The following is a 27002-nucleotide window of genomic DNA, read 5'->3' on the forward strand; positions in this document are numbered from 1 at the left end:
GGCCCGTGCCGCGCCCTGGCCGCCCGCACGGCGAGGGAGGCCGCTCCCCGTCACCGCCCCCGCCGCCATTTCCCGCCCGCGGTGCCGCTCCCCGCCGGAAGGGCTGCGCGCACTGCCGCGCCACGGGCGGAGGAGGAAGTGGCGGAATGGCGCGCGCGACGCCCGCCGGGAGCTGTAGTGCGGCGGAGCCGCCGGCTTGGGGGCGCGCTGTGCGGGCCGGACTACGGCTCCCGGCGGCTCCCGCGGGCGGGCAGAGCGCGCGCGCGGGCCGGAAGTGCGTGAGGCGGAGGCGGAGGGGGCGCCTGGTGCGGAGGGGCCGCGGCGAAGCGGCGCCGGTGAGTGCAGGGGCACCGGGGGGTCTGCGGGTCCGGCTCCGCCCTGCCCGCCGCCACCGGGAGCTCCCCTTACCCCTCCCTCCTCCCCGCGCCCTCTGCAGCCGCCTCGCCCCGGCTCTGCCCACTCCCCACTCCCGCCCCTGCTGGGCCTCACCGCGGCGCTGCTCCCCCCCGTTCCCGGTGTCCTGGCCCCGCACGTCCCCGGGCGAGGCTCGTTCGCGGCTCTCGGGACCGCTCTGGCCCGGCCCCAGCGGCGCCTCGTGGTAGGCCTGGGCCCGGGCAGGCCTTGGCGCCTCCTCGCGGCCCCGGGGCCGGTTGGGCCTGCCCGGCCCTTTCCCAGAGCCGCTCGTGGTCCGATGTGGTTTTCGCAGCCTGTTCCGCTGCCCCATTCCCGGAGCTCCCCGTCTTCCGCCCGCGCCTCTGGGCCGCGCCCTTTAGGTTCCCCTCTCCGTCGGTCTGTCCCGGAGGTCCTGTCCCGGTGTCCCGCGGCGCGGGAGGCGCTGCCGGGGCCCGGCACCTCGAGGGAGCCGCGGCCATCACCCCGCGTCCCAAGCCCCGCGGGTGTGCGGCTCCCGCCGCGGCGCTCAGCGCCGCCCTGTTCCCGGTGCGGCGGGAAGGATCAGGATCGGTTCTCTCTCACTGCCCGCTTTGCGTCCGCTTGCTCGTGAAGTTTGGCTGAACTTCAGGCGATGTGGCAGAAGAGGCGTTGCAGTGGCTCAGACACACGTGTGAAGCCTGAGTCTTCGTTTTCCATGTACTGATAAAGGGTTTTTTCTGCTAGTTTGTGGTGTTTTGGGGAAATGAACGTAGTTGAGGTTTCTAAATATGCGTTTTGAAGCCTGCCCAAGGTGATTGTCACTGTATTTCGTCCTGGATGGGGTTCTGGGTGTTTCTGTGGAAAGTGACGTGGTAAGTGTGGAGTAAGCAGTGCTCCATGGCATCAGCAAATCATGGCATGGTTTGGGTGGGAATGGACCGTAAAGCTCATCCCATCCCACCCTCTGCCATATGCAGGGACACCTTCCCCTACCCCAGCCTGGACACTTCCAGGGATCCTGGGTGATCTGTGCAAGGATCACAGAGAGGAATTTCTCCCCGATCTTCAATCCAAACCCACTTTCAATGTGAAGCCATTCCCTGTGCCCTGCCTTGGGAGGAGCAGGTGAACTTGTGTGTGTGTTTGTATGCAACACCATCATCTCAGGACCCGTCAGAGGTGGGGGACTCCTTGATTTTTATGTGTACAGTGATGTGCCAGATGCTGTGGCACGAGAACAGATTTGCTGCTTTAAATGAACAATGTAAAACCATTTGGAAAATGGTCTGGGTTGTCTGGGAGCTGGTGCTGGAAGAGAAGAGCCTTTATTGTTGCAGCAGCAGGGTCACATCAGCAAACTGACATTTTCAGGCTGCTTTTCCTGAGAGCACAATTAAATCATCCAGTTCCTCTCTGGAAGGACTCCTGAGAATTCCCTCTCATGGGGAGCAAGGGCAGATGCTGTGTCAGTGCTGATGGTGTGTGACATTTCGGGTGGGCTTTACTGTGCCCTTGGTGGGTGCTGGGCTGGGAGAGCAGCTCGCAGGGATTGGGTGTCACAGCCTTGGCTCCACTCACTCAAAAGGTGTTTCAAAGCTTTGCCTCCCAAAAGAGAGTCAGTGTAGGCACAGGAAAGCAAATGCTAGGATACAGCAGTGTCTTCTCCTGGAGTCTTCTGTGGTTGCTCTGTGTCCTGCTCTGGAACTTCACAGGTGCCCAGCATGGAGTGAGGAAATGGCTGGCTTTGTGACCTTTCTGATGGGTTGCACAATCTCACAGCAGATGAAAGGACAAAACAGGACAGTTAGTGTAGAGAGCTTTTGCAAATGTACATTTTTGTGTCATAGGATCCTCTGGAGGGTCCAGGGCCTTGTGATTTTTGTATAACATTTCTTTGGGTGCTGTTACATATTTTTGAATTGCATCCTTCCTTCTAGGAATTATTGTCCCTACTTCAGCAGGAACAGGGAGAGCAAGTAAGGACTTGATTTGAACAGTTTCCTCCAATGTCCTTAGGCAGCTGAAGGCTGGGAATGCTGCTCCTGAGGCAGTGCTCCAGTGGATGGGCCTTGGTGTCTGCTCCACATGAGTGTGATTTGGAAATGCTGCAGTCTGGTCACAGGGGGTTGCAGAGTTCTGGGGTCTGAACCCTTCCCCTCCAGCTGGGGGTCTGGTCCATGGGGTGAGGGAGGTGCAGGGCTGCCCCTTATCTCATTTTCACATCCTTTTTGTCCAGAGATCCAGAAAGGAAACCTTTTACCTGTCAGGTTATTGCAAGGGGAGGTCAGGCATTGGGAGGGAGGGACTGCCCAGGGAGGTTTGGAGTCCCCATCCCTGGAAGTGTCCAAGGAGCACCTGGATGTGACACTCAGTGCTGTGGGCTGGGTGACAAGGTGGGGATCAGTCACAGGCTGGACTTGATGATCTTTGAGGTCCTTTCCAACCTAAATGAATCTGTGAAGAGATGACCTGGCCCTGGGGAGGAAGTGCCTTCCCAAGGTGCTGTAAAGAGCAGTGGTGCTCTGGCTGCAGCCACGTGTTCACCCAGACTTGTTGGCAGCAGCAGCTGGAGCAGCCATGGATCCCTGCCCCTGTTCTTTGTCTGCCTGTGTCTCTGCTGAGTTATACCCTGCTGACTTCCTGCTGTTTTCCATCCTTCCTAATTCCCTGCCTCTCTGTGAGCTGTGTGTCTCTGGAAGACAGTTCTGCTGTCAGTGCTTCAGCAATGCTGTCTGGGAAGAGGCTTCCCTGGACACTGGGCTTTGGCCCAGCCATGTGCCCTGACCTCCACTTCCAGTTCTTTTTCATGGAAGTAAGGCTTTGTCATGTGTATTGTAAAAAAATGGATATTCTGCTGATGGGGTTATGATAATAGAATTTAGCTGTCTTCTGCTTTCTCCAGCTGATTTAAGTCAGGAAGTGTGTAAAGTATTAAAGAAAATGATCATTTGGGTCAGGTCAGGCATGTGGGCTCACAGTGAGGTGCAGGAAAGCTGGTGAAACACTTTCTGACATTGGTGTTGCTATTAGAAAACAAAAATGTTATGGTTATAAAACACCAACACATAGAGTAAGTGACAATCCATGCACATCAGCAGATCTAAATTTAGTTTACCTGTTCCCACTTTCTCTGTTGTCAAAGAAATGTTGCTTTGGGAGGCCTAGGGAGTGCTGAGCTGGGCTGGATAAGGCTGAGGATGCTTTTCGTTGTAAGGCCGTGATGTTCCCTGGTTGTATCCCTGGAGGAATCGAGTGGTTTTGCAGAAGTTTGAGTATTTTTCAGCTCACTTGGCTTTGTCTTTGTGAAAGGACAGTTTGTCGTGTTGGAACTCGTTAATTGTTTGAGCAGCCACGGAGCCCTTGAACTTTTTCTCCATTTCTGGAAAAGTTTACAGTATCCTGAGCTGTGTTTAATGGCTGCACGTGCCAGGGCAGGGATGTGGGGTTTGGGTCGTGTGGTTTCCTCAGAATTATGGCGGTACAGGGAGTTCTTTGGTGAGGCAGGAATTGCAGGACATTTAGCCACATCGTTCAAGCCATGGACATTGGAAGAGAAAGGAGTGGTGGTGGCAGTTACAGAAGCTGTTCTGGCTCCCTGGGGAGCTTGATGGTGCCAGGCTGTGTGACAGCTGCTGCTGGCACTGGGGCTGTGCCAGTGCCCCTTGAGCTGCCCCCGTTCCTGGACACAGTAGTGCATGTGCTGGGCAGGCCTGGGAACAAGGCTTAAACTGCTCTGAGGGAGTCTGTAGTGAGTCCCAAGATGAGGAGGTTGTTAAGTTTGGCCCCAGCAGCTCATCAGGTCTTTGTTCCTGCTGGTGCCAGGACAGATGGGTGCCTGGGAAGGAGCTGGTGCCATTTTGTTTCCGGGTGACAGGCTGGGTGTGTGGGTCTGGAGTCTCCTACCCTAAAGGAAACATCCTCCCCCTCCTCACAGAGAAACTGTGTTAGGAGAGCCTGAGCATTGAGGGAGTCACTGCTGGGAGCTTGGAGAAGTGAAGAGTTCCTGCTTAATTTAGCTTTATCATGTCAGAGCTATGAATAGTGAAATCACGGGATCACATTTCATGCCAGCTGGGAATGGTGTTTGCGCTGCCTCACTCCATGGTAACCGGAAGCTGCCGGGCCTTAAAAAAAAAAAAAAAGTGAAGCTAATGGCACACAGAGATGGCAGCTGGCTGCCCTGGGGGTTGTTTCCCACCCCAGGAGGAGTTTTCTGTCCGTGCCCTTGCTCCTGTCACACCTGAGCACCGCTTGTGCCTCTCTGGTGTCTGAGAGTGCGGCCTGTGCACAGCCCTGCTCCCAGCCCCAGTGATCCCACAGCAAGTGCCCTGCTCACAATTTCACCTCCACAGTCGTCACCCGGCCATTTTTAGCCTGCCATGATTTACAGGGTAAGGTGGGTGTGCAAACCCCAGAGAGCCCCTGCTGGGACTGCAGGGTGAGGAGCTGGTTCAGCTGGGCACTGCTCCTGCTGCTGCCTGGGGTCGCTCCTGCCTTTGGCTGAGTGAAAGCAGCAGAGGAAAGCGGGGCAAGGAGCCCCCCAGGAATGGCTGCTCTGGGAGCGCTGGAGGTGATGGGGCTGTGGGGTGTCAGGCTGGAATTCAGCCCTCCAGGGACCGAGGCTCAGCATTAATGATGTTAACTAACCTGTGCCTTAACACGGGGCTGGACATGTGATACCAGGTGCCATGGTATACATTGTATTTTACACCTGAAATAATTACAGTAATTGCTCCTGTGGGGCTGTGGGTGAGGTTGGTTTCCCGAGTTAAGACCTGTGTATGCACTGTCTGATCAGATGGAGGTTATTTTCATGGCCTTCTTTTATTGGGAAACAGTGCTGAGATGAATGGCAGCAATCAGAATCCTTTCCTGTGCTGCTAAAATAAAATGATTTACCAGTGTCTGGTTTGGTTTAAATTTGATTTTCCTTTTTTTACTTAGGTCAATCGCTTCTAAAGAAGCAGTGTTTAGAAGCAGATTTGATGGGACACTTGTACAAGGTACGTGAATACAGCATGGAAAATTGTTCAAATAAGTGTTCAAATAATTGTTCAAATAAACTTATTCCATATGTACAGGATTCCTGTGGATGGGCATTTCTCTCTGTTTTGAAGTTTGTCAGAGTGTAGGGATGGCCTGGTCTGGTGCATTGTCCTTACAATAATGCCACAATTAGAAAAAATAAATAAAGAACTTTAAATGTTATACCAGGTCATGGAAATCCCTGAGGTAGTGGGATTCCCATTAAGGTAGAGATAAATGAAGTGCTGCCTTGAGAATATGTGAGTAGTTTTGCTCTTTTCAGCTTATAAATGACATTTGCTGGAGTTTGTATTTTCATAGGTTAAATGTGTGGAGAGTTGTAATCCCTCAGGAGATTTTTTGGCTGACACTATACTGTGTATTGCAGAAGAAATTCCAAAGAACCCCCAGTCAAACTGTTTTGCTGTTACTTGCTGTTTATTTGGAAGCAGAACTTCCACGTTTTTAAGCGTGCGTGGCGCCTGCTGGGCTCCAGCTGGCAGACACCTGAGAGGATGGAAATGTCCTGGAGGGTGCAGTTCATCCTCCCTTTGCTGAGAACTTCACTTACACACAAGTTCGAATTCTTTGAGTTAACTAATTTGTGGACAGTTTTCTTAAGGGGAGTAAATTGGACCATTTCTTGCTTCTTGTGGGGGTTGCAGAACTCCAGGCACGGATTCCCAGCCCCCCCAGCATCCAAAACTGCTCAGAACAGCAGGGCTGGCCTGTGAGGAAGCCATCAATTTGGGGAAAGACCTGATCTTTCTGCTTTTCCCAAGCTCTGTAAATTTGGACAGAAAAAGCTGATGAAATAGGTTTTTCCCTTTTTTAAAAATTATGGCTGTTTTCTTCTGTGTTTAACAGAAATTCCAGCCGCCCAACTTCTGTAACAAAAGCCCCCAGATTTCTAATCAGCTTTTTCTTGGATTGTTTCCTTGAGCTCCCTGTCACTAAACTGTCTGAATAACAACATATGACTTTTTAAGCTCAGACATTTGTAAAATAGTGTCTCTCAAAAAGCCAGTTTCAAAAAGTCACTGATTGGGGTTTGTAGCTGGTCAAATTAATTGGAAAGGGATTGTTCAGCACTACAGTCTGCAGAATCAGTTCTTTCCACAAGAACCTGTAAATACTCTTCCAACCATTCCACAGAAACTGCTTCTAATTATCTGAACCCAGGGCTGGAGCTCAGGGTTAAACTTCTTTAGGGATTTGTTTAATGATGTGAGAACCCAAATGTGCTTGAAGGAAGATCTTCATTTTGAAAGCACATAGACTAGAGAGAAATTGAAACTGCTGCTGACAAATTTGTGTTTCTCTTGCTGTGGCAGAATAATTTTGGATGTTTAGCTCTTGTTAGGGTAGAACACTGTTTTGTGGTTAGGTTTTTGGTAATTTTTTTTTAGCAGTGTTGTCTGGGACATTTTTTGCTGAGGAGGTCGGTAGGTGTAGTTGTACCTTTGGTTAATGTGTGTCATAAATCTTCTGAAAACACACTGGTATTGGATCTGGGAAGAGAAATCATTCTGCTTTTTGTTCCCTCAATGAAATTTGATTAGAATTAACATTTTAATTTGCTCCTCCCTGGCTGGCTGTAGGAACTGTGCATGTGGCTCTACCTTTCCTCTCAAGTTTTCCACTGATATCAAGAACATACTTTAAGCATCTTGCACTAAAAATTAGCTTGAAAAAGAAGAATAGAAAGTGAGGTGTTAAGAGTTGGGTTCTGAGCTAACAGAGATGAGCCTGCTCTCTGCACTTGCTGCTGCACTTCAGGGACATGGAGAGAGCTGCAACTCTTTATAAGCTTATTTTTGCAGTGATTGTTGTTGCCTCATTATACAGAGCACACTTTGTAAGGTATTTTGTGGGATTATTAGTTTTTTCAGAATGAACTAATCCTGTTTGGGTTTTGGGGCTTTGGATTAGGAATTGTAGAGCTGGCAGAAGGAGAATTACTTTTTTTTTTTTCTTTCCTGATAATGAGGGGTGTTGAGCAAATGAAGGAGCAGTTCAGCTGTTCCTCCTGAGCTGAATGTCTGTGCTGGTGACACCAAATGGATGCCAAGAGGCTCAGGCAGAAATGTGCTCTCTAATGAGGTGCCACCTCATTTGCTTTGGGCCTCACAGCAAAATAAATCACAACAGCTTCACTCAAATGCTGGCCAGTAAAAAGCAAATTTTTGTTTTCCTACAGCACTTCCAGAGAGCTTCTTACAAATGCTTTTACAAAACATTTAATATTTATGAGCTGAGTGTTTGCAAGCACTGTGTGATAAACAGAAACCACTGTAATGAATTTCACCACACTGCTTGTGTCTGAGGCGTGTGCACGAGCCGTGTCACTTGTTTCCAGGTGTTTTGGGGTTTATGCTCAGATAGGAACACAAACAGCTGCCTTGGCAGGGAGGTGCATGCTGCATTCCCTGTCCAAGCTGGCCAGCTGTGGTGCGGGATCCTCACTGGCACCTGGGCATGGAGTGGGCTCAGCTGGAATGTGCCAGCTGGCTGCTCTGGGCTGGGCTGCTCTGCAGCAGCTGGGGAAGGGCTGAAATCCCAGCTCCTGCTGCCTGAAGGACCTCGAACAACGAACAAAGGAGTGCAAGATGGAAAGAGTCACAAAGTAACACAGGCCAGTTGGAAGCAGGGAACAGATTCCTGGAAAAAGGCTTTTTGACAACCAGCAATGTTTTCGATTTGACCCATGACTTGGCACATGGAAATGTTCTTTACAGTGTTCTGGAATAAGAAACTCCTGGACTATGATTTCCACTTCAGCACAGAGCGTTGAGCACATTTCCCAATTTCCTTTCACTATCTGAAAGAAAGGTTTGCTACTCCTGCCTGTTGTGTCTTGACTTGATTACTTTTTCTGTAGTAGTGCTCTAAACACAAGAATAGTATTTTTCTCCAAAGGAGAATCCAGGTTTTGCTCTGGATGACACCTCTGTGTGGGGGATTGTGGTGGTAACAGTGGTGTTTGGGAAATAGGCAAAAAAAACCCAGAGCCCCAGGGTCACAAAGCAAGAAATAATGGATATGGCACATTCTTTCTGCCACTGTGAAAGGCTGAAAGTCAAAGATTTTTGTATGATACAAGCTGAGATTTCTTTTTGTGGACATTTAGACTGATGGACAAGACAACAGAAAAATAATAAAAACAGTTCTGTGGTGCGTTCTTTGTGGCTTTTTTCCCAAGATTGGTAAGCAGGATTTAAAAATCACTAAACTTTGCAACTCCACCTTTCCTCTTGGGTAAGAACAAAACTTAATCACCAGTTCAGAGAAAGGTTTCAAGGCTACTTGAAAACTGCACTTTTTCAGTGAAGTAAGGACAAGAAATTAATACCTTTTAACAAGTCTATTTTATGGCTGAACACAGAGTAAGTGACATTCTTGCTGTTAGCTCAGAGGTTTAATAACATGGAGTAATTTCTGAGGTTGTGTTTACTGTTGTTTTCTCTCCTAAAACCTCTGCCCCTCCAGCAGTGCATGGAAGGATTCTGAAATGTAACTGTAGACCTGTCAGAAAAGCTCCCAGTGGACTGGTGGCTCCCTTGGATGATGGCCATATACTGATGGATGAATTGTCAGGAAAAGAATTGTTTCTGTTGACTTGTGGATTCCTTTAACAATATGGGAAAATCCTTAGTCCTGAGCCCAGTAAGAGCATTCAAATGGGCTGAGAGAAATGGCTCCAGCACGGCTGTACAGGTGCACTGACAGATGTGTGTCACAGCAGGTGGGATGGGGCAGGGGAGGTGGAGCAAGGAAGGAAGAAGATTTAAAATTTTGGAAGCATGAAAGGATCATTTTGAAACCTACATTTTCCATAAAAGTCCATGAAAAAATTCCTGGTCAGCTGTGATGTGTGTGTGTTCCCTGAAACACTGGGGATCTGATGAATCTTTTGGGTGCAGCAGGAGCTTAGGGCAGCCAGTTCACCTCTGGTGGCAGCACAGCAATGCATGTACAAAGGTGTACTTTCTTCTCATTTCAGGTTTTCTTCCTGATTTCATAATTGACAAAGCTGAGACGGTGAAATCTGACAGAAGGGTGCAAGGTGTGAGCCTGCTCAAGCAGGTAAGCACAGCAAATAAAATATTCACAAGAGGTAAAACTGCCTGTCTTGAGATTTGTAATAGACTTCTTTTATCTCTTCTCTTCTGGGCATGCTACAAGTTAGACTGATGGTAAAATTCTGCTTTCATTGTTGTTGTGCAAAAAATACGGAGCAGGTTTAGAAGAAAAATATCAGCCTTGTGTCTTGGAATGTTTGGACTTGCCCTCCTAAGTAACTGCAAAATATAAGGGTAAAGTAGAACAATTTAGTGAAAAAATCCTGGATGTCCTGGAAGAAGTAGTACCTATTTTTGTTTTTTAAAGCTATATTGATTAATCTCTTGATTTATGCCCTGGTGATTTTTGGGAGAAGAGCACTGCTTCTCCCATATACCATAACTGGCCAGATTATTAAATGTCACACTGATCTAAGTGTTAAATCCCATATTGTGCCATGTGCCCTCCTCCTGCTTTGCTCTTGGCTTGAGCATTGCAGTGATTTCAGTCAGTGGCCTTAAAAGTTTTCCTTAACTATTGTGAACATTTAAATTCCAAAGCTGTGGAAGCTCTTGGAAGGGCCCAGCTGTGAGAGACTCTCAGTGGTGACCTTTTTTCATTGCTGCAGAGTGGAGCAGAGTTGTGCCTCCCTTTTGGGCTCTGTCAGGAGGTAAAACATTAACTTTCCTGCCACTGTTTCCTGACAATAGTTTGCCTTTTGGGCAAAGTCCATCGTGGTACTTTAGTGGGAGCATTTGCTCCTCTATTGTTTCCATCAGTGGTCTGCTGGATTGCCCTGAGGGTTTGGGAATGCAGAAAGCAAAGTTTGCTCTATGCAGTGTGGTTTTATGACAGATGAACAAAGCTGTCAGGTGTCTGTTTCCCAGGGGGTGGTGCCTTTACCAGAGCTTCTAAACAGCACACAGATGACATCCAAAACCAGGATGTGTTTGGATGGGAGACTACACTCCTTGGGAAGATCTGCTGGGCAGCTTAGAACTGGGCCTGCAGAGGAAACAAACCAAAAAACAAAAGTTGAAAATCCCTGGCAGTGCTTCCCAGCAGGACATGCCTTCCAGATGAGTGTAGCCACGCTCGCCTGCTGGGAGAGGAGATCTGCAGCAGGCAGCAGCATCAGCCTTGTCCCTTCCCAGGTGCAGGAGGAGCTGCTCTTGGGGGGTTCTGTAGCTGTAGGAAGGAGGTGGGACTCTGGCAGGGCAGATTAAAGATGAGTCCCCATAGCACTGTGCAAATGTTTCTGCTTGCAGTGCCTGCTCAGGGCCAGACACAGCATCTCCAGGAGCTCTGTGGGCAGGGCAAAAACAGGAATGGCAGGGAAGAATGGGAATGGGAGGTCAGCAGCCACTGCTGTGCTCAGAGTTTGTCTTTGCTTCACTTACAGGCACCTCTTTATTTAAAACATACAAAATCCTTTTTATAAGAACAGATGCTTTCAGAGCAGGGTATTTTGCTGAACATAATTTATCTGAGTCAGTCATTCTTAAAACTAAATGTGTATCACAGTAAGTTTACAACTGCAGTTAGCTCAGGGGAGCTGACGTGACTCCAGTGTGCAATTTGTTTAACCTTTTAAGTGCTGGTGGAGCATAGCAACTCTGTTTCTATCCTAGTAGGAGTTACTTCATATGTTAGGAATGAATCAACTTTAAAATGTTGGCAGAGATAAAGAATCCAGGACGTGAGTGTTTGGCACACGTTGCACACACCAGGGTGGTTTGGCTGGGAAGTGCTGTAGATCAAAGTGAAAGGCAAAAGCTATTAAGCAGATCAAAGTGGTAATTTAAAAATCTATTTTGGGGTCTTCTTGGGATTTCCTGAGAGTTGGTGCCACATCTTCTGTATCTTGCAGTAGTTCCTGTTACCATTTCTTTCTTCTCCTCTTCTATGTTTTGGTTTCCAATGCTCAGCGTTGGATTGTTGTGAGCAACAGAGTAGGAAGTGTTGCAGGAAGTGGTTCAACAGACATAGTCAGTGAATTAAAAGGAAATACTTAAAAATTTTCCTTTCACACATTCTTTCTCTGAAAAATCTCCAAGCACAGGAACAAACTTTGGTTCTCAGTAGCAGTATCTTTTGATTTTCATTCCTGGGGTAATGGGGAATACAACATCTATTGTTTCCTAACAGAACAGGAACATCAATTTTATTATTTTTCCTGCATGCTTTCTGATGTGGAATATATTCAAATACTTCAGTTGAATTGATCTAACATCTTTAGTATAGTTAAAGGGAAGAACAGGAGCATGTAACATGATTTTTTAAAATAAAAGCCAGCTTCCCATTTCTAGAAAGTCCCAGCTCTGGTGATGAACCGCCATCCACTCTCCCAGCAGCTGCTCCTGTCCCAGGCATTGTGTTTTTCCTAGAAGTGCCCTGGCAGAAGTTGAAGCCTTTAGTAACCATATATGTAATTTTGGAGAGCCTCTGGAAGTGAAGGCATTGCAAGTCAGTCCTCTGGAATTTCCTTAAAATGGGTATAACAGCAGCAGCCACACTTGATCAGTTGTGTTTATGTACCTGAATGTCTCTATTTTTAAACAGTGGGTAAAAAAAAAAGATGAAGTTTGTGCTAACAATTCCTTTTTATTTCTGGCTCTTTTTCATTAGTCATTGTAGGTGGAAAGTTTGTTGGTAACTTATTGAATATGCAATTAATGCAAATTTTGCTCGTTGGTAAAGGAGAACAGATCAGGGAGGGTGTAGCTGAAAGATTTGTGTGGTCAAACTATTCCCTTGGAATCATCTTCCAAGGGACTTTCTAACCTTTACCTGGATACATGCTTGAAAATAGCCCAGGTAACTCATAATTACAGCTATTTTGAGTCATTTAGTGCTACAGTGTAATCTCTTCTGTCTCTGAATATTTGGAAGGACATCTGATTTATTTTGGCTGCAACAGAACTCCTGGCTGGGTGATCCACACTGGTGACTGATCACAGCAACTGCAGGAACTGCACAGGCAGAGAGGACAGGACTGAACCTGAGCAGAGCTGTGCAAAGAGGGTCACATTCCTGTGTCTTGGAGTATCAACTCTTTTTTGATTGCCTCTGAAAGTTTAGATAAAAGTTTATGAGGTGGGTTTTTTGATGCTGAGCTTTTTTATTTCTTCCCTGTCATTTAAAGCAGTGGTAGCTGGCTGCACAGACAGGGATGTGGCTGCAATTACATGGGATTTTCACTTCCATGGACTAGTTTGCCTCTAGAGGTGTCCTTGCCTCAGCCAGCACCGTGGCCCTGCCCCTTCCCAGGTTTGCATTAACTTGGTGCTTTCAACTGTCACACTCTCATTTGTGATTACTCTGAGTTTAGAGCCTTTTATTCTTTTTGCAGTTTTCCTCTTTAGACTGAAATAAACCTTCTATTCTGAGCCCAGCACCATTCATCTGTTCCTAGCAGGCACTTCAAACATTCCTATTTCCAGCCTTATCAAGCTCCACGTCCCCGGAGTCTGTCAGCCTGCCAGGTGCTGCCTGTCCTCTCCTATCAACCACATGCTTCATTTCTCAAATACTTCTGTGTCCCTGTTTCCCTCAGGTGCACTGACAGGTGCTTGCAGAGATGTCTAAAACAAACAAATCCAAGTCTGGCTCGCGTTCCTCCCGCTCGAGGTCGGGGTCGAGGTCCCGCTCCCGTTCCTTCTCCAAATCCCGCTCCCGGTCCCGCTCCATCTCCCGCTCCAGGAAACGCAGACTGAGGTGAGTGTGCAGCCAGAGGGTGGGACAGGGCTTTTCCTCCCTTGCAGGTGGTTTGTCACTTAGCTCCTTTCCAGGGAAAGATTTTGATTAGATCCCAGGACAGATAGCGTCCTGTGGGTCAGGCTGCTTCCTGCCAGCCTGTGCTCTTTGGGTGTTTCTGTCACTTAGGAGAACAAATAAATAAATAGGAGAGTATGATGTTTGTCAGCACAGTCAAGATCTTTATTTTGAGACTTTGGCTTTTTTAAGGAGGCATTAATGTAATGGATCCCAGACTCAAGGGTCTTTGTAGATGTCATTGTGTGGTTTTCTCCTCTTGAGAAGTGAATTCAAGCAAGTTTTAATATCAGTTTTAGACACTGCTGTGAAAGGTGGGAACAATTCTTGATATATTCCTGATAATATTCTTCCCTTTCCAGTTCTTCCCTTGCTCCTCCCCTTGGCATACAGGAGCCAGGTAACAGGGAAGATCCTCCTGGAGGAATAAAGTGAATAAAAAATAATTTTGCTACAGTTAATGTTAAGAAATGATTAATATGTGTAATAGTTGTTCCTGTCTCCCTGAATTGCTTCTGAGCAGGCCATTACAGGCTTGTGTCTTCCCTGGATGTTGTTTTTTTCCTTTTCTTTTGGCTAAGCATTCTGCATCTGGCAAAGCCATTCCAGTTGGAGGGGGTGTAATGGTGTTCTCCTGCCTTTTCACACGTATTCTGAAAACCTCTGGGCTGTGAACACATGCAAATGTTACCAGTTAGAGATTTTAAAAGTACAGAAGCTCTGATGAATGTACAGTTGGAGAAAGAGGGACATGACAAAACTAAATTAGAGGCGGAGACTTGAGTCCAACCGAGCCCTGTGCAGAAGGAAGCTGGAATGTTGGAAGATCCATGCTCATTTGGGAATATCTCCTAGCAGTGAAGGAGCTTTGGCAGTTGAGAAAAAGGCACCCTGTGTAAACCTGATTGTTTCCTCTGTGCTGCTGCTGCTGAAGCTACTTCTGCTTTATAAATAATTCCTTTTTTTAAAAAAAAAGGAGTCTGAATGGAGGGGGTCAGCCCAGCCCAGCCCCTCTGCCTGGCCTTGGGATGTGCTCCAAGGTAGGTCTGGTGGGATCTCAGCATAAAAGGCCATTGCTGTGTACTTCAGGATGCACCACAAATTATTTTATTCTTCTTTTGGTAGGTTTCTGTTTATCCTGAGTTACATTGCTGTGTTGGAGTCTGCCTAGTATCTTCTGCTTTCTTTATGACTTTATTTCTCACTTCTTGTAAATGCTGGGGATTTAGCCCTGGAGCAGTGCAGTGCCTACAGTTCTGGGGGCTAGCAGAGTTGGGGGAATTATCACTTTTGGTGCTTCTTTTACTGCATAACTTTTACTGTATTTTTCTAAAAAGATTTCTGGTAAATAGTCTGCAACTTTTGGAGTGAAATCTTCCTGCTGCAGCCTCTCTAAATCACTAGAACAGATTTTGGAAGCGTCGTACGACAGGTCCTTGTTGATAATTGATCACAGATGCAGCAGTTGTCTGAAAATTGAGCGTCTCTGCTCCTCATGCCTTGGACTAGAGCTTCTTATAACTGGTCCTTGCCTCCTGCCTCTCTGCTTTTCCTTCTGGTCACTGTTGTTTGAATGAAGAAGTGCCTCAGATAAGTTTTTTGCTTGTTTGAAGGATTGAAAAATCTGTTAAAATGGTCATTAAGCTGTTTGTTGGCAATGATTGGAGTATGAATAAGAGTTTCCTGCTAAACTGTGACCTGTTTGGTAGGAGGAAGAAATGAAAATAGAACTAAAGTTCATCTCTGACTGCACATGTGTGCTAACCGTGTAGGAATTCCAACAGCAGGTTGTTCTCCTTCGCTTCTGGGGGTTTGGGGTATGAGAGGTGAGGAGCAGCAGTGAGATCTGTGTGAGGAAGTTCATGTCCATTGGAGTACGACCAGCGTGTGTGTCAGAGCCAGAAAGGGCTGTGGAGTGCAAGAAAGGGCTGTGGAAACCATTCCAATGAATGTTATTTACTAAAATTCCATTCGGAAAAAATCTCTTTTCTATTTCAACTTCCTAGTTTGGCCAGTCCTTCCTGTAGCTCTAGCATCTGAGCTACAACGGGACCTTTAAACAGTTACACAACCGCAGCAATTTAATGGGAGAAGCTGCTGGGACAGTTAGTCACTGGAATCCGCATTTTTCCAGGGTTTGTGTGTTCCGGGATTCGGGTTTTGTGGATGTGGGCAGGGACGTCCACAGCGGCACCTGGTGGTGCCTGGCAGAGGTGTCCCAGAGCTGTCCCTGCCCGGGAATTCCATGGGATGGAGCCATGGCATGGAGCCATGGCATGGAGCCATGGGATGGAGCCATGGGATGGTGGAATGGTGCCATGGGATGGTGCCATGGGATGGTGCCATGGGATGGAGCCATGGGATGGAGCCATGGGATGGAGCCATGGGATGGAGCCATGGGATGGAGCCATGGGATAGTGGAATGGTGCCACGGGATGGAGCCGTGGGATGGTGGAATGGTGCCATGGGATGGTGCCACAGGATGCACCTTTGGGAGCTTAAACCCACAGGGCAGCGTGCCCTTTGCCCTGCTGCTGTTGGAGTGTAGCCATTTATTGAACTTGCCTGACTAAAAAGTGAAGTTTCATCTGGATTATCCGAATTTTAAAGTGCATCTGAAGTTGGGACAAGAGAGGGAGATTTGGGGTCTGTTGCAATAACAGTAGTAGTCTGATTTGTATAAAAAATACTTCTTTGTGGGTGAGGTATAACCATGACCTTGAATTGTTAAGGGCTGGATGCTTGAGATCTGTCACTTTTTCTGAAGCTGGATAACAGCCATTTTCATCCCAGCAAAATAGAGAGCAAAGTGTGCTTATCATGGTCTCTGCAATGATCCTGAAATCAAATACTTGACAGTATCACAGGTACAAGTTATTTCCACTGCAATTTGTTCATGGCAAAGTGTAATACCTCAATCAGATAAGGGTAAACTAAAGGATTTTCTTTTAAAAGCTTAGAAATGAGTTTTTCAAAGTCTTTTTAAAATATGTCTTCAAATAAAAAGTTGTGGCAGAAGAATAAACTCCAAAAATAAATTATGAAAAAAACTATAACAAAAAAAAAATTGTGTAATTCTTTTTTTTAATCAGTTCTAGGTCTCGTTCAAGATCCTATTCTCCATCTCACAACAGAGAAAGGAACCACCCACGGGTCTATCAGAACCGTGATTTCAGAGGCCATAACAGAGGATACCGGAGACCGTATTATTTCCGTGGCCGGAACCGAGGGTTTTACCCCTGGGGCCAGTACAACCGAGGAGGATATGGGAATTACAGATCCAACTGGCAAAACTACCGCCAGGCCTACAGCCCTCGCAGGGGGAGGTCGCGCTCCCGCTCGCCCAAGAGGAGATCTCCTTCCCCAAGGTCCAGAAGCCATTCCAGGAATTCTGATAAATCATCTTCCGACCGCTCAAGGAGGTCGTCCTCTTCCCGCTCGTCCTCGAATCACAGTCGGGTTGAGTCTTCCAAGCGTAAATCTGGCAAGGAGAAGAAATCATCCTCCAAGGATGCCCGGGCATCCCAGGCTGCGGGAGACAACCAAGGAGACGAGTCTAAGGAGCAGCAGTTTTCAGGAGCCGGGGCTCAAGATGCCAAGGCATCCGAGGGATCAAAAGCGTGGCAAGATGTCAGCAGCTATGGCACGGGCTCCACGTCCAGAGGGTCGGTGTCGGAGCTGAGCCCCCGGGAGCGCAGCCCTGCCCTCAAGAGCCCGCTGCAGTCGGTCGTGGTGCGGCGGCGCTCGCCCCGGCCCAGCCCCGTGCAGAAGCCGAGCCCGCCACGCTCCAGCCCGTCCCCGATGGGCTCTGCTGCCCAGAGTGGCTCCACCTCCTTCCAGGGGGGCTCCCACCAGAGCCCCTTCGAGCACGGCTCGGCAGGAATGAGCCCCACCAGAAAGAGCCCGGTGTGCAAAAGCCCCACACCCGTCAGTTCGCTGTATGGTGCCGCTCCGAAGGAGGAGGGCACGGCTCCCGGGGGAGGAGCCTTCTCCAAGAGGCAAGTGATGTGTTTTGTGGTGTTGGGTTATTTTTTGGGTTACTTTTGAGGAGCCGGATGCACATGTGGGTGCTCCATGAGCGTGGCAAGGGGCTGGGGCAGGCTCTAGCTAGGAAGCTGTGCCAGCATACTGCCAGCTCTGGGCCTGGCCCTTTCTGAATTATGGAAAAAAACCAGCCCAGAGTTGTAGGAAGTTGGAATTGGTTTTCCAACTTGGATAGTTCTAAAGATTGTATATATTCCCTGCAAAAATGTTCATAGCCCATGAACATTTGAATTGGAGATTGCCCAAGGAGGTTTCTTGGCAGCTGGAAGCTCACATTTCCCAGTTACATACATGTTGGTTATAGACATTTTTAGTGTTGTCTTCTGGAATTGTTAGGTACTGTAAATTAGAAGAAATTAATTAAATCCTAATGCATATCCTGCTGCAAACAGCGTGGGGCAGGTGCAGCTGCAGTGCTTGTGCCTGTGTGTGTGGGTAGGGTGAGAAACTAAAGCACCAAATACATCTCTAAAATGAAGACAGCCTTCCATGCAGAAGGCATCTGCTTCCATCATTCTCTAGATTAATCCACTGCAGATTGTGCCCAAAGGTGACACTTTGTTTTAAAAGATACAGCACTATTTACAAGTGCTTTCGAGTCTTTTATTGTTTTTAAAGATGGTTTGAGCTGATTCTATATTAAGGATGTCTGAAATTTAAAAAGGGAAAAAACTCCTGTGACTCTTTATTTGGACTTTCCAAAGCATAGAGCTGGTGTCCGTGGGCTTTCCTGCTGTCCCACAGAGCCAGGGTTTTGATTTGTGAATGCTTTAAAACTGTTCAGATGCTATAAACCAGCTGAATTGTTCTCAACAGAAGTGTTTTATCTCTCCCAGCAGCATATTCTCCTCTGTTAACCTGTTTGCTTTTATTTGTGTTTGCAGTCTGTCATGAAATATTTAGCTTACCTATGAAACTTGCATCCCAAATTTGAAGTAGCTTTTGAGGCTTTTATTTCCAGTATGTTGTTAAAAGCAGAACAGTCCAATTTCAAAGGTTTGATGTGTTGTTCTCCTGAACCAGGTTTGTAAGTAAATAAACAGAGTGGGTAAGATGTTCCTCTTTTCCTTCCAATGCATCTGTGGGTCAGCTGGGTTTGATTTGTCCTTGAGCCTCATTCCATCAGTTCTGCATATCCATCTCCTTGTACATTTGCTGAATTTAGTGAGAACAAAAGTCTGAATTCAGGCTGAGTAATCTGCTTGACATTTTAATTATTTTAGGGCCTAGAGGCAGCTTTCAGTACATGCATAGCTTGGTTCTCTGAAGTTTTGACTCTTTGAACTGAAGAATTGACCTCGTTGAGCTCTAATAAGAAACCTCCTGTAATGTCTCTTTATGATCAGGTATCTGGAAGAGCAGAAGACTGAGAACGGGAAAGACAAAGACCAGAAAGTAACAAATGCTGAGAAAGAAAAAAGTAAAGAAAAAGGGAATTTCTCTGAGTTGGGATCAACAGATGGAAAGGCAAAATCTGACTCATACGGATCGAAAGCTGACTCGGAGAAGGGATACCGCGGCAGCCAGTCGCCCAAGCGCTACAAGTTCAGGGATGACTTTGACAAGCTCAAGGTCCCAGAGTTCCACAAGGAAGGTCATTATGGGAAAGATGAAACAGATGAGCAGGACAAGAAAGACAAGGCAAAGGGCCGGAAAGATTCGGAATTTGATGATGAGCCCAAATTTATGTCTAAAGTCGTAGCGACTTCGAGTAAAAGTCAAGAAGAGGATAGGTCAGGAAAATGGGAAGGTGTGGTGTTCCTGCCACCTGGAAAAGAGAAGCAAAGGAAGTCTGATGAAATGGAGGAGGAAAGCTATTCTGAAAGATCCAAAAAAGAAGAGAGACCAGGATCCAAGAGAAATGAACCTGGTCACAGGGGTTTTGTACCTGAAAAGAATTTTAGAGTGACCACTTACAAGTCAAGCCAGGAAAAAAGCTCTTCCCCTCCACCAAGGAAGGCTTCTGAGGTGAAGGAGAAGCCAGGCACCAAAGTAGAGGGGCTAACTCCTGGCAAATCCTCCTTTTCCATTACTCGTGAGGCCCAGGTCAATATTCGAATGGATTCCTTTGATGAGGATCTTGCACGGTAAGGATCTCCAGCTTTTGAGCAGTCTCAGTTGTGATGTGTTTTCCTGTTTCTCTTCCTGAGATCCCCATGTGCTTGCCAAATGTGAGGAAGGCTAAGCAATATTGCATCACAATTTGTGGTTTTGGGAGCTAGAGATTAACTTTTTCCTAACCTTTGCTGTGTAAGATTAGTTTAGGATGTACCAGGCTCTGGGAAGAACCCCAGATGGAGTCAGGTACTCAGTGGCTTCTGGCTGAGGGAAGCTGAGTTTTTCAGGGGAGCTATTGTGCTGCTTAAATCCCTTTGATTCTCTGCTGTGTGTTTTACTGCTCTTATTCCCCATGCAGCATTAGAATAGTGACCTGGAGCAGTGTGTTTAGGGATGTTTAAAGGAGCTCCTTGCTCATGCTTTTGAGTACTCATGGGTGCCTCCCTAATACCAACATAAACCATCAGTGAGCTCCCAGCTCCTGCAGAATTAAACACCTTAAATTGCTCTCCTTCACCCCATTCTTCTGTTTCATGGGCTCTTCTTTTTCCAGTCCCAGTGGCATATTGGCTCAGGAGAGGAAGCTGTGCCGGGATCTTGTGCACAGCAACAAGAAAGAGCAGGAATTCCGCTCCATTTTCCATCACATCCAGTCGGCTCAGTCGCAGCGCAGCCCTTCTGAACTGTTTGCTCAGCACATAGTGACTATAGTCCATCATGTAAGAGGTGGGTCAGGAGTCCGTGTGTCCTCGGGGAAGGTTCACTCCTGCCTTGCCCAGATCAGTGGGGTTTGTGCACTCAAAATGCCTGCAGTTGTTTTCCAGCAGATATTCCAGAGATGAGAGCAGCAGCATGATCACGATCATCTTTATTTACATAAATACTCCTCTGCACAGGCAGAAGGTGTTCTTGTTTTTACCTGAGCAATATTCAGAGTCTGGGACTTAGAATGTTGTGTTCTGATGAGTTTGTGACTCGCTTGAAGAAATTGTGTTCATTTCATTGAAACACCAAAAATTGAAACTGCAGTTTGTCAGCAGCATTAGAGCTCATCCCCACGCTGCTTCACTGACCTGCACCTGGGTTTTAACAGGCTGTGGGATGGGTGGGCTTTGTCTTTTTACAAAACTGGCACTAATATTTTGGTATTGTTTGTTCAAACCCCTGACAGAGCATCACTTTGGGTCTTCAGCTATGACGCTGAACGAACGCTTTACCAAATATCTAAAGAAAGGAATGGAACAAGATGCAGCTAAAAACAAAAAGAGCCCTGAAATCCACAGGTTGGTGCCATTAGACACTGCCTTAACATTGCAGAAGCTCTGGAATAACTCCAGAATAATTCAAGTATATAACTAGCTTCAACCAAAAAAAGGAAAAATATGGGAAATTTTAAATACCTTTGGAAATACTGATCTGCTTTAAAGGACATTTGATTAAAATCTTCAGGTTCTTCTTATGAGCAAGGTTATATCTGTGTTGTTTTGTTTTTTCCTTTAGGAGGATAGATATATCTCCCAGTACTTTTAGAAAACATGGATTCTCTCAAGAGGAATCGAAAAGCTCCAGAGATCCTGGCTTCAAGGTGAACTGTTACTCTGATTAGTTTAATTCAACAAAATGAGTGCATTGGGCATGAACTTAACAGTGATGTTTTTGTTTAAATTACTCTCTACTTAAGTTTGTGTTTTTCTTTTAAGGATGGGCATAATTCTAAAAATGAACTACAAAGGGTTAATTTTTATTAAAAATGTATCAACAACCTTTGTGAAGTGGTTAGACTATGGTAAATGACCCCAAATCAATTGAGGTGAGCTTGAGAAAAAAGAGAGGATTTTTGGAACAAGTGCCCATGATGAGAGAAGAGACTTTTTGTGATATTTTTCTGCTTGTAAGTATGATTAACTCCATTGTTACGTGCAATTTTGCCAACCATGTTTTCAAAGACATGCATGTCAAAAAGAGGAAAGTAAAACTAAATGCTGAGCTAAAGCAGATACACTATTAAGCAGTTGATAAATTTTGTTCTAACAACTGACTGTGCCATTTCTGTTGATTGCTGTTACTTTAACATTCAGCACTTGTCTTAGATCCAGAGCATTTGGGATTGAGTGTTTTAGCTTTGCTGAGTAGATGACTGTTAAGCCATTGCACTCACTGTAAACAATTATAAAAAAGGCTTAACGTAAAATGTTTGAGATTTTAACCTTTGTTTATTCACCTTCATACATATTTACATTGAAGAGATTTTAACCAGTCCTGCTGAAACCTTACTTGTTTCATATTTGTTTTCGATTTTTTCCAAACACACTTGTGGCTTGACATGGACGATGGTGAGATGGATTTGATGGGCCTGAACTCTGAGCATCAGCTTGGCAGAGTGTGTTATAAACGTGGTTTCCAAACAGCTCGCCAGCCTTCCGTGAAACAGACGTGCCCTCCCAAACCCAAATAGGTGTTTGCTGTGCCACATAAGGGAGCTGCTGCTGATTTTGTCACTTATCTGTCATCCATCGTGTTGGGAGCAGTTTTATTCTCAGAGTAGAAATTAAAGCTCTTTGCCTGGGGAAAGTAGAAGAGCAAAATATCAAAACAAAATGCCTGCTTTCACTCCTGCGTTATTTGACATATTTATTTAAACAAAAAAGTGGTTAGAAACTCATGTAAGTAAAAATTTAACAGCTAGAGAATTACTAATCCTTTTGTATTTAATTGAAGGCAATTAATTTGATGTATGTTGCATATCAAGTTGTACAGTTCCCAGGATGAGTGTTGTGTAAATGCAGTAGCAATGGCTGAGGCTGGGTGTTGGTACCAACATGGTGTAAGGCTTCCTGCTGCCCAATTACCTGTTTGTCAAACCACAGCCACTGTCACTTAGGGCAGGCAGCAGAATCTCACCCAGGGCTCAAAGGAGGAGCAGGGACAACAGCTGCTCCTTTCCCAAAGAAACTCCTAATCCCTTCTTGAAGTACCAATTTAAATACAGTTCAAAGCAAGCATTGCCAGGTGTCTTTTATGTTTGTTTTTAATTAGCAATGTAAATTTAGTTTTAATTTTTCATGCAGCTGGTGGGTTTTTGCTCTGTGAGACACCAGCTTGCCTTAGCAGACTTGGCAGGACTGTGGGAGACACGCAGTGTGGGCTTTGTGGCACCTGTCACACGGTGCCCTCCAGCCCAAGGGAAGGAGCTGTAGGTGGCATCTGCACCCAGTAAATCTTCCTGACAGATGTAGTAATGCCTTCCCATCCACGGGATGTTGGCCTTCTCCCAGACCCCTTGGATGCTGCATTCCACTGGCCTCCTCCTGCCCCTTGGATCACTAATCTTGGGTAGCTCCAAGCAGCAAAGAGCTTTTGCTTCTCCCAGAGTGTCACTTTTAGATCTGGGGTTCAAATCCCTCTGGCCCCTGCCCAGGTGAGACTGTCAGCAGGACCTCAGGTGCACCCATGGGCCATCAGAGGGCTCTGCCACACTGTCCTTGTGGTCCATAATGAGCTGGATGGGATTCCCAAGTTGTTCACATCCTTGCTGGCTGTGGTGTACAATAAATGTCAGCTTCCATGTCTCCCTCCCCTCTACCAGACTGTTTATTTTAATGCTGTTTAAAGAGGAGATTAAAATTTTAAAAATCAGTTATTTTTAAGGGTAGGAAAAATGAATTCTGACAGACTTATTTTAATAGTGCATTATTTGACATCTTAAAGTGGAATATTCATTAGTGCTCAGTTAAACTCCAGTTCTCCAGAAGTCTGTGCAGTCAGTAAAGCAAAGTAAATGGTGCTGAGCTGGGGCACTGCAGACCTTGTGTTCAACTCTGCCCTCCCTCTCCTCTGCATTTGTAGGCTGAAGGGAAATATAAGGACGACCCTGTTGATCTGCGCCTTGATATTGAACGCCGTAAAAAACATAAGGAAAGAGATCTTAAACGCGATAAATCCAGGGAGTCGGTGGACTCGAGAGATTCAAGTCACTCAAGGGAAAGATCAACTGAGAAAACGGAGAAAAGTCACAAAGGCTCAAAGAAAAAGTATGTAGGAAACCCAGTAGCCATTTCCTTGTGCCTCTCGTGTCTCTGCTGCTCAGGTTGGAGACGGCACCGTGTACAACAGTTGTGCACACAGTTGTGCACCTGTGACATAACTCCTCCAGTGGCCTGAGCTACCCCTCTGCGTGTCGTCTCGCTATCATTGTATCTCTCAGAAACACTAAATAATTGTAAAAGGTAGATGGGAAAGCTCCATGTGTCAGGATGGGTGAGTCACTTTTCCTTCTTGTTCCTGTTGTGTCAAGAGAGAAGCAGCCATGTTAAAATGACTTGGCTTTGATGTTCATTTAATCCTTTTCTATTAGCTTAATTTTCCATTTGACTAAAACTCCATGGATGCATGCTAAGCTGAGAGCGGATGGTGTAAACACCTTAGGAAGGAGCACCAAGTTCCTTCAGGAGAGGTCTTGGGCCCTGTGTGAAAGCCTGAGCTCTTACCATGGCTTTTCCTCTTGTAGTAGGAAAAGGAGAGCATGGCATTGATAAGACAGTGATAAAGAAGTGGTTTTGTATCTGATGGGTCACAGCTGAGTGCCTAATGCTGTTGTGTCCCACTCCCCTCCATCCCCACCACTGGAACAGGAAACACCGACGGGTGCGCGAGAGATCCAGGTCCAGCTCGTCGTCGTCGTGGTCCTCTCACTCCGTCAAAGCAGAGGAGTATCCCGAGGAGACTGAGGAGAGGGAGGAGAGCTCCACAGGCTTTGACAAATCCCGGCTTGGGACTAAGGAATTCTCTGGTCCAAATGAGAGAGGAAGAGCGAGAGGAACCTTTGTAAGTGTTCTCCACCCCTGCTCCAAATGGTCTCCACCTGTGCCCTGAGGGTTGATTCCCAGAGGGGGCAGGGAGTGGCTGTTGTGTGTTGCTCTGTCAGTTCAAGCTACCCTAGAGGAGAAGCCCTCAGGGTGATGAGCTCCAGTGTAATCACTCCAGGTTTAGAGCATAAACCAGGTTGCTGGGGCTGTGCTGTGGGCAGCAAACTCCAGCAGAACAAAGCCTGGAAGCTTCTGTGCATTAGTGATGCTGAGCAGCCCAATGGGCACACGCTGTGCTTCCACTGGGGTTTGGCCATGCTCATGTGTGCAGTCCATGTACAGTCCTGGAAATGCCCCTGGGTGATTTTCATCAGCTTTACAGGAGCTGTGATGTGCTGTGTGATCAGATGAACTGAAAATCCAAAAACCAAGAGTGCAGGAGGTGGCGTGGCCACGTTAAAGCCGTCCTCTTGCTTTAGTGATGGGGTTTAGAGGTGTTTTGGATGGGATGGTGGGAATGTTGGGAGCCCTGGAAGCTGGCTGGGGTGGGAGGATTCTGCCTCTGCAGCTGTTCTATTTTTCTCCTCTGTGTTGCTGTTGCAGCAGTTCAGAGCTCGAGGGAGAGGATGGGGCAGAGGCAACTTTTCAGGCAACAACAACAGCAACAGTGGCGGCAACAATGACTTCCAGAAGCGCAGCAGAGAGGAGGAGTGGGACCCTGAGTACACACCTAAGAGCAAGAAATACTACTTGGTACGTACCTGGGTGCTGAGACACCCGCGTGCTCCCGGTGTGTCCGGTCTCAGGTGCTTTAGAGGCGAAGGCACCCGCTGTCACTGACACACCAGGTAAGGCTTCGGGTGACGCTTCACGGGCGGCTGCCAGCTCCTGCCTAAAGAGAGCTCGTTCCTGCTCCCTGTAGAGTGGTTCCCATTAAGTGGATCCCCAAGGGCGGTCGCAGAGGCGCGGTGCAGGGCGGTGCCAGCCTGTCTCACCTGCTGTCCTTGGCTTCCCGTGCAGCACGACGACCGCGAGGGCGAGGGCACGGACAAGTGGGTGAACAGGGGCCGCGGCCGTGGCGCCTTCCCCCGGGGAAGAGGCCGCTTCATGTTCCGCAAGTCCAGCACCAGCCCCAAGTGGGCTCATGACAAGTTCAGTGGGGAAGAGGGAGAAATCGAAGACGACGAAAGCGGAACGGAAAACCGGGAGGAAAAGGACGCCCTGCAGACGACGGCCGAGTAGCCGCGGGGCCCGCGCGGTGCTGGGAGCTCTGGCAGGAGGGGAGGGGTCAGGCTGGTGCTGGGGTGTCAGGGTGATCCCCACGTGCTGAGCAGAGCCCTGGAGAGCAGCTCGGAAACCATCCCGACGTTGTTTAACTGCATTTCCAGAGTTCAGCCTCCCCAAGCACGGACTGGGACTGATCCATCATTTACGCTCGGATCCGCTCCTGGAGTTTCTCTTCCCAAAGACTTCTCTTCCCTTCTGGACTGGATACGGTCAAGCGCTGGGTGAGACCCCAGATTTTCCCTTCTCTGTGACCTTATGGATGGTCGGTTATTTTTTGGTAACAGGCTTTGAGGACGATGTGGTTTTAGTTTGTGCCCACCTGACCTCACCTGTCCTGACATTTTGTTTCTCTTTTATAATTTGACCCAGTGATAGTCGGGCTTCACTCGCCCGCTCAAATTTTCCTCCCCTATTGTGTATTCAATTTTCTAAATTCTGCTTATTTTAGGCCTTTACATACGTAGTAGCATCAATTCAGAGATAATTTTGGAAACTATTTTTGGTTCTTATAAATAAGAAAATAATGAAGCATGTGAGTAAACATCTAAATGTTCATTTGTTGGGACCAAACTGCTATGACCTTTTTTTTTTTTTTAACTTTTTTTAATGTAACAGTTGAGTTTAGGGCCTTTTAAAAATTATTGTTTTCCTTTTATGTTGGAAGTTAACAAAATTAGCATGGTTTAAAAGAGAAAAAAAAAAAAATTATACCCTACTTCTGGCCACTGTTTGTGTTCACTATTAGGCCTGGTGTGTGCTGGACCCCAAACTGCTTGTAGCATTTGTGTCTCCTCCCTGCAGCTGGTTGTGACCCGAGTGCCCTTTCCAAGGTGACACAGTTTTCTAAGGAACTTCCGAATTCTTCTTGGGGAAAAATATAAATGGAGATGAGAATTTTTCAGTATTTTTTATTAATCTTTTTATAAAACCAAAAAAGCAGATTCCTCCTGAGCTGGTTGAGGACGGCCCTTAGGATGCATTTCTTTTTATCTTCTACTTTATTCTGGAGCAGTTTGTGAGGGTTCCCGGCCAGGTCTGAGCCTGGGCGGGGAGGCACAGCCGTGCCCGTGCTCCCCCTGTCCCTCTCCCCAGGATTGCTGTGCTGTTCCCCACACACCAGCTAGAGTTTGGTTTGTTTTGACTTGAACAGTTCCTGTTTAGCAAAGCCCCGAAGTTTGTTTATGCAAATAAAATACAATAAAATAAGTCGTAGGTGTAACTCTGCTTGGTTTGTGTCCTGAGTTGCTGGGTGGGAGCCTGAAAGGATCAAGGAGCAACAGGAGAGCAACTCCCTCTTGGGTTTTATGCACTAATAGATAATTGAGCTGCTGTTTTGGCAGCCTGGGGACAGTGGTGATACAGCCACAGGCCCTGCCTGCTGCCGGCAGGGATTGTGTCACCCGTGCACAGGAGCAGCTCCATCCTTCCCACCAGGAGCTCCCACGGGCTGGTCCCGGTGCTGGGCAGGTACAGCCCTGTGTGCTGCCCTGCCTGGAGCCCAGCAGCAGCTGCTTCTCCACCGCTGCCATCCCAAGGGAGGCTGCTGGGGGTGCTGCTGGCTGTGCAGCCTCTGCA

At 47.1% G+C, this 27002-nt stretch overlaps 1 protein-coding gene across 2 annotated transcripts; it reads left to right on the plus strand.

The window, feature by feature from the left end:
* The first annotated feature begins 271 nt into the window (after positions 1 to 271).
* On the plus strand, positions 272 to 26646 carry THRAP3 (thyroid hormone receptor associated protein 3). Of its 2 annotated transcripts, none has more exons than XM_066564666.1 (13): positions 272 to 335; positions 5317 to 5375; positions 9401 to 9483; positions 13016 to 13176; positions 16326 to 17231; positions 18624 to 19364; positions 19889 to 20061; positions 20507 to 20618; positions 20836 to 20920; positions 23182 to 23366; positions 23967 to 24159; positions 24744 to 24893; positions 25161 to 26646. In XM_066564666.1, exons 4-13 carry the CDS (start codon positions 13040 to 13042, stop codon positions 25380 to 25382), a joined length of 2904 nt encoding a protein of 967 aa, XP_066420763.1. In that variant the 5' UTR covers positions 272 to 335; positions 5317 to 5375; positions 9401 to 9483; positions 13016 to 13039; the 3' UTR covers positions 25383 to 26646. The 2 variants fall into 2 exon arrangements, with proteins under 2 accessions (XP_066420763.1, XP_066420765.1); XM_066564668.1 differs by having other exon boundaries at positions 24747 to 24893.
* The last annotated feature ends 356 nt before the right edge of the window (positions 26647 to 27002 follow it).

This window comes from Molothrus aeneus, chromosome 23 (genome assembly GCF_037042795.1).
Source record: "Molothrus aeneus isolate 106 chromosome 23, BPBGC_Maene_1.0, whole genome shotgun sequence".
NCBI classification, from domain to species: Eukaryota; Metazoa; Chordata; class Aves; order Passeriformes; family Icteridae; genus Molothrus; species Molothrus aeneus.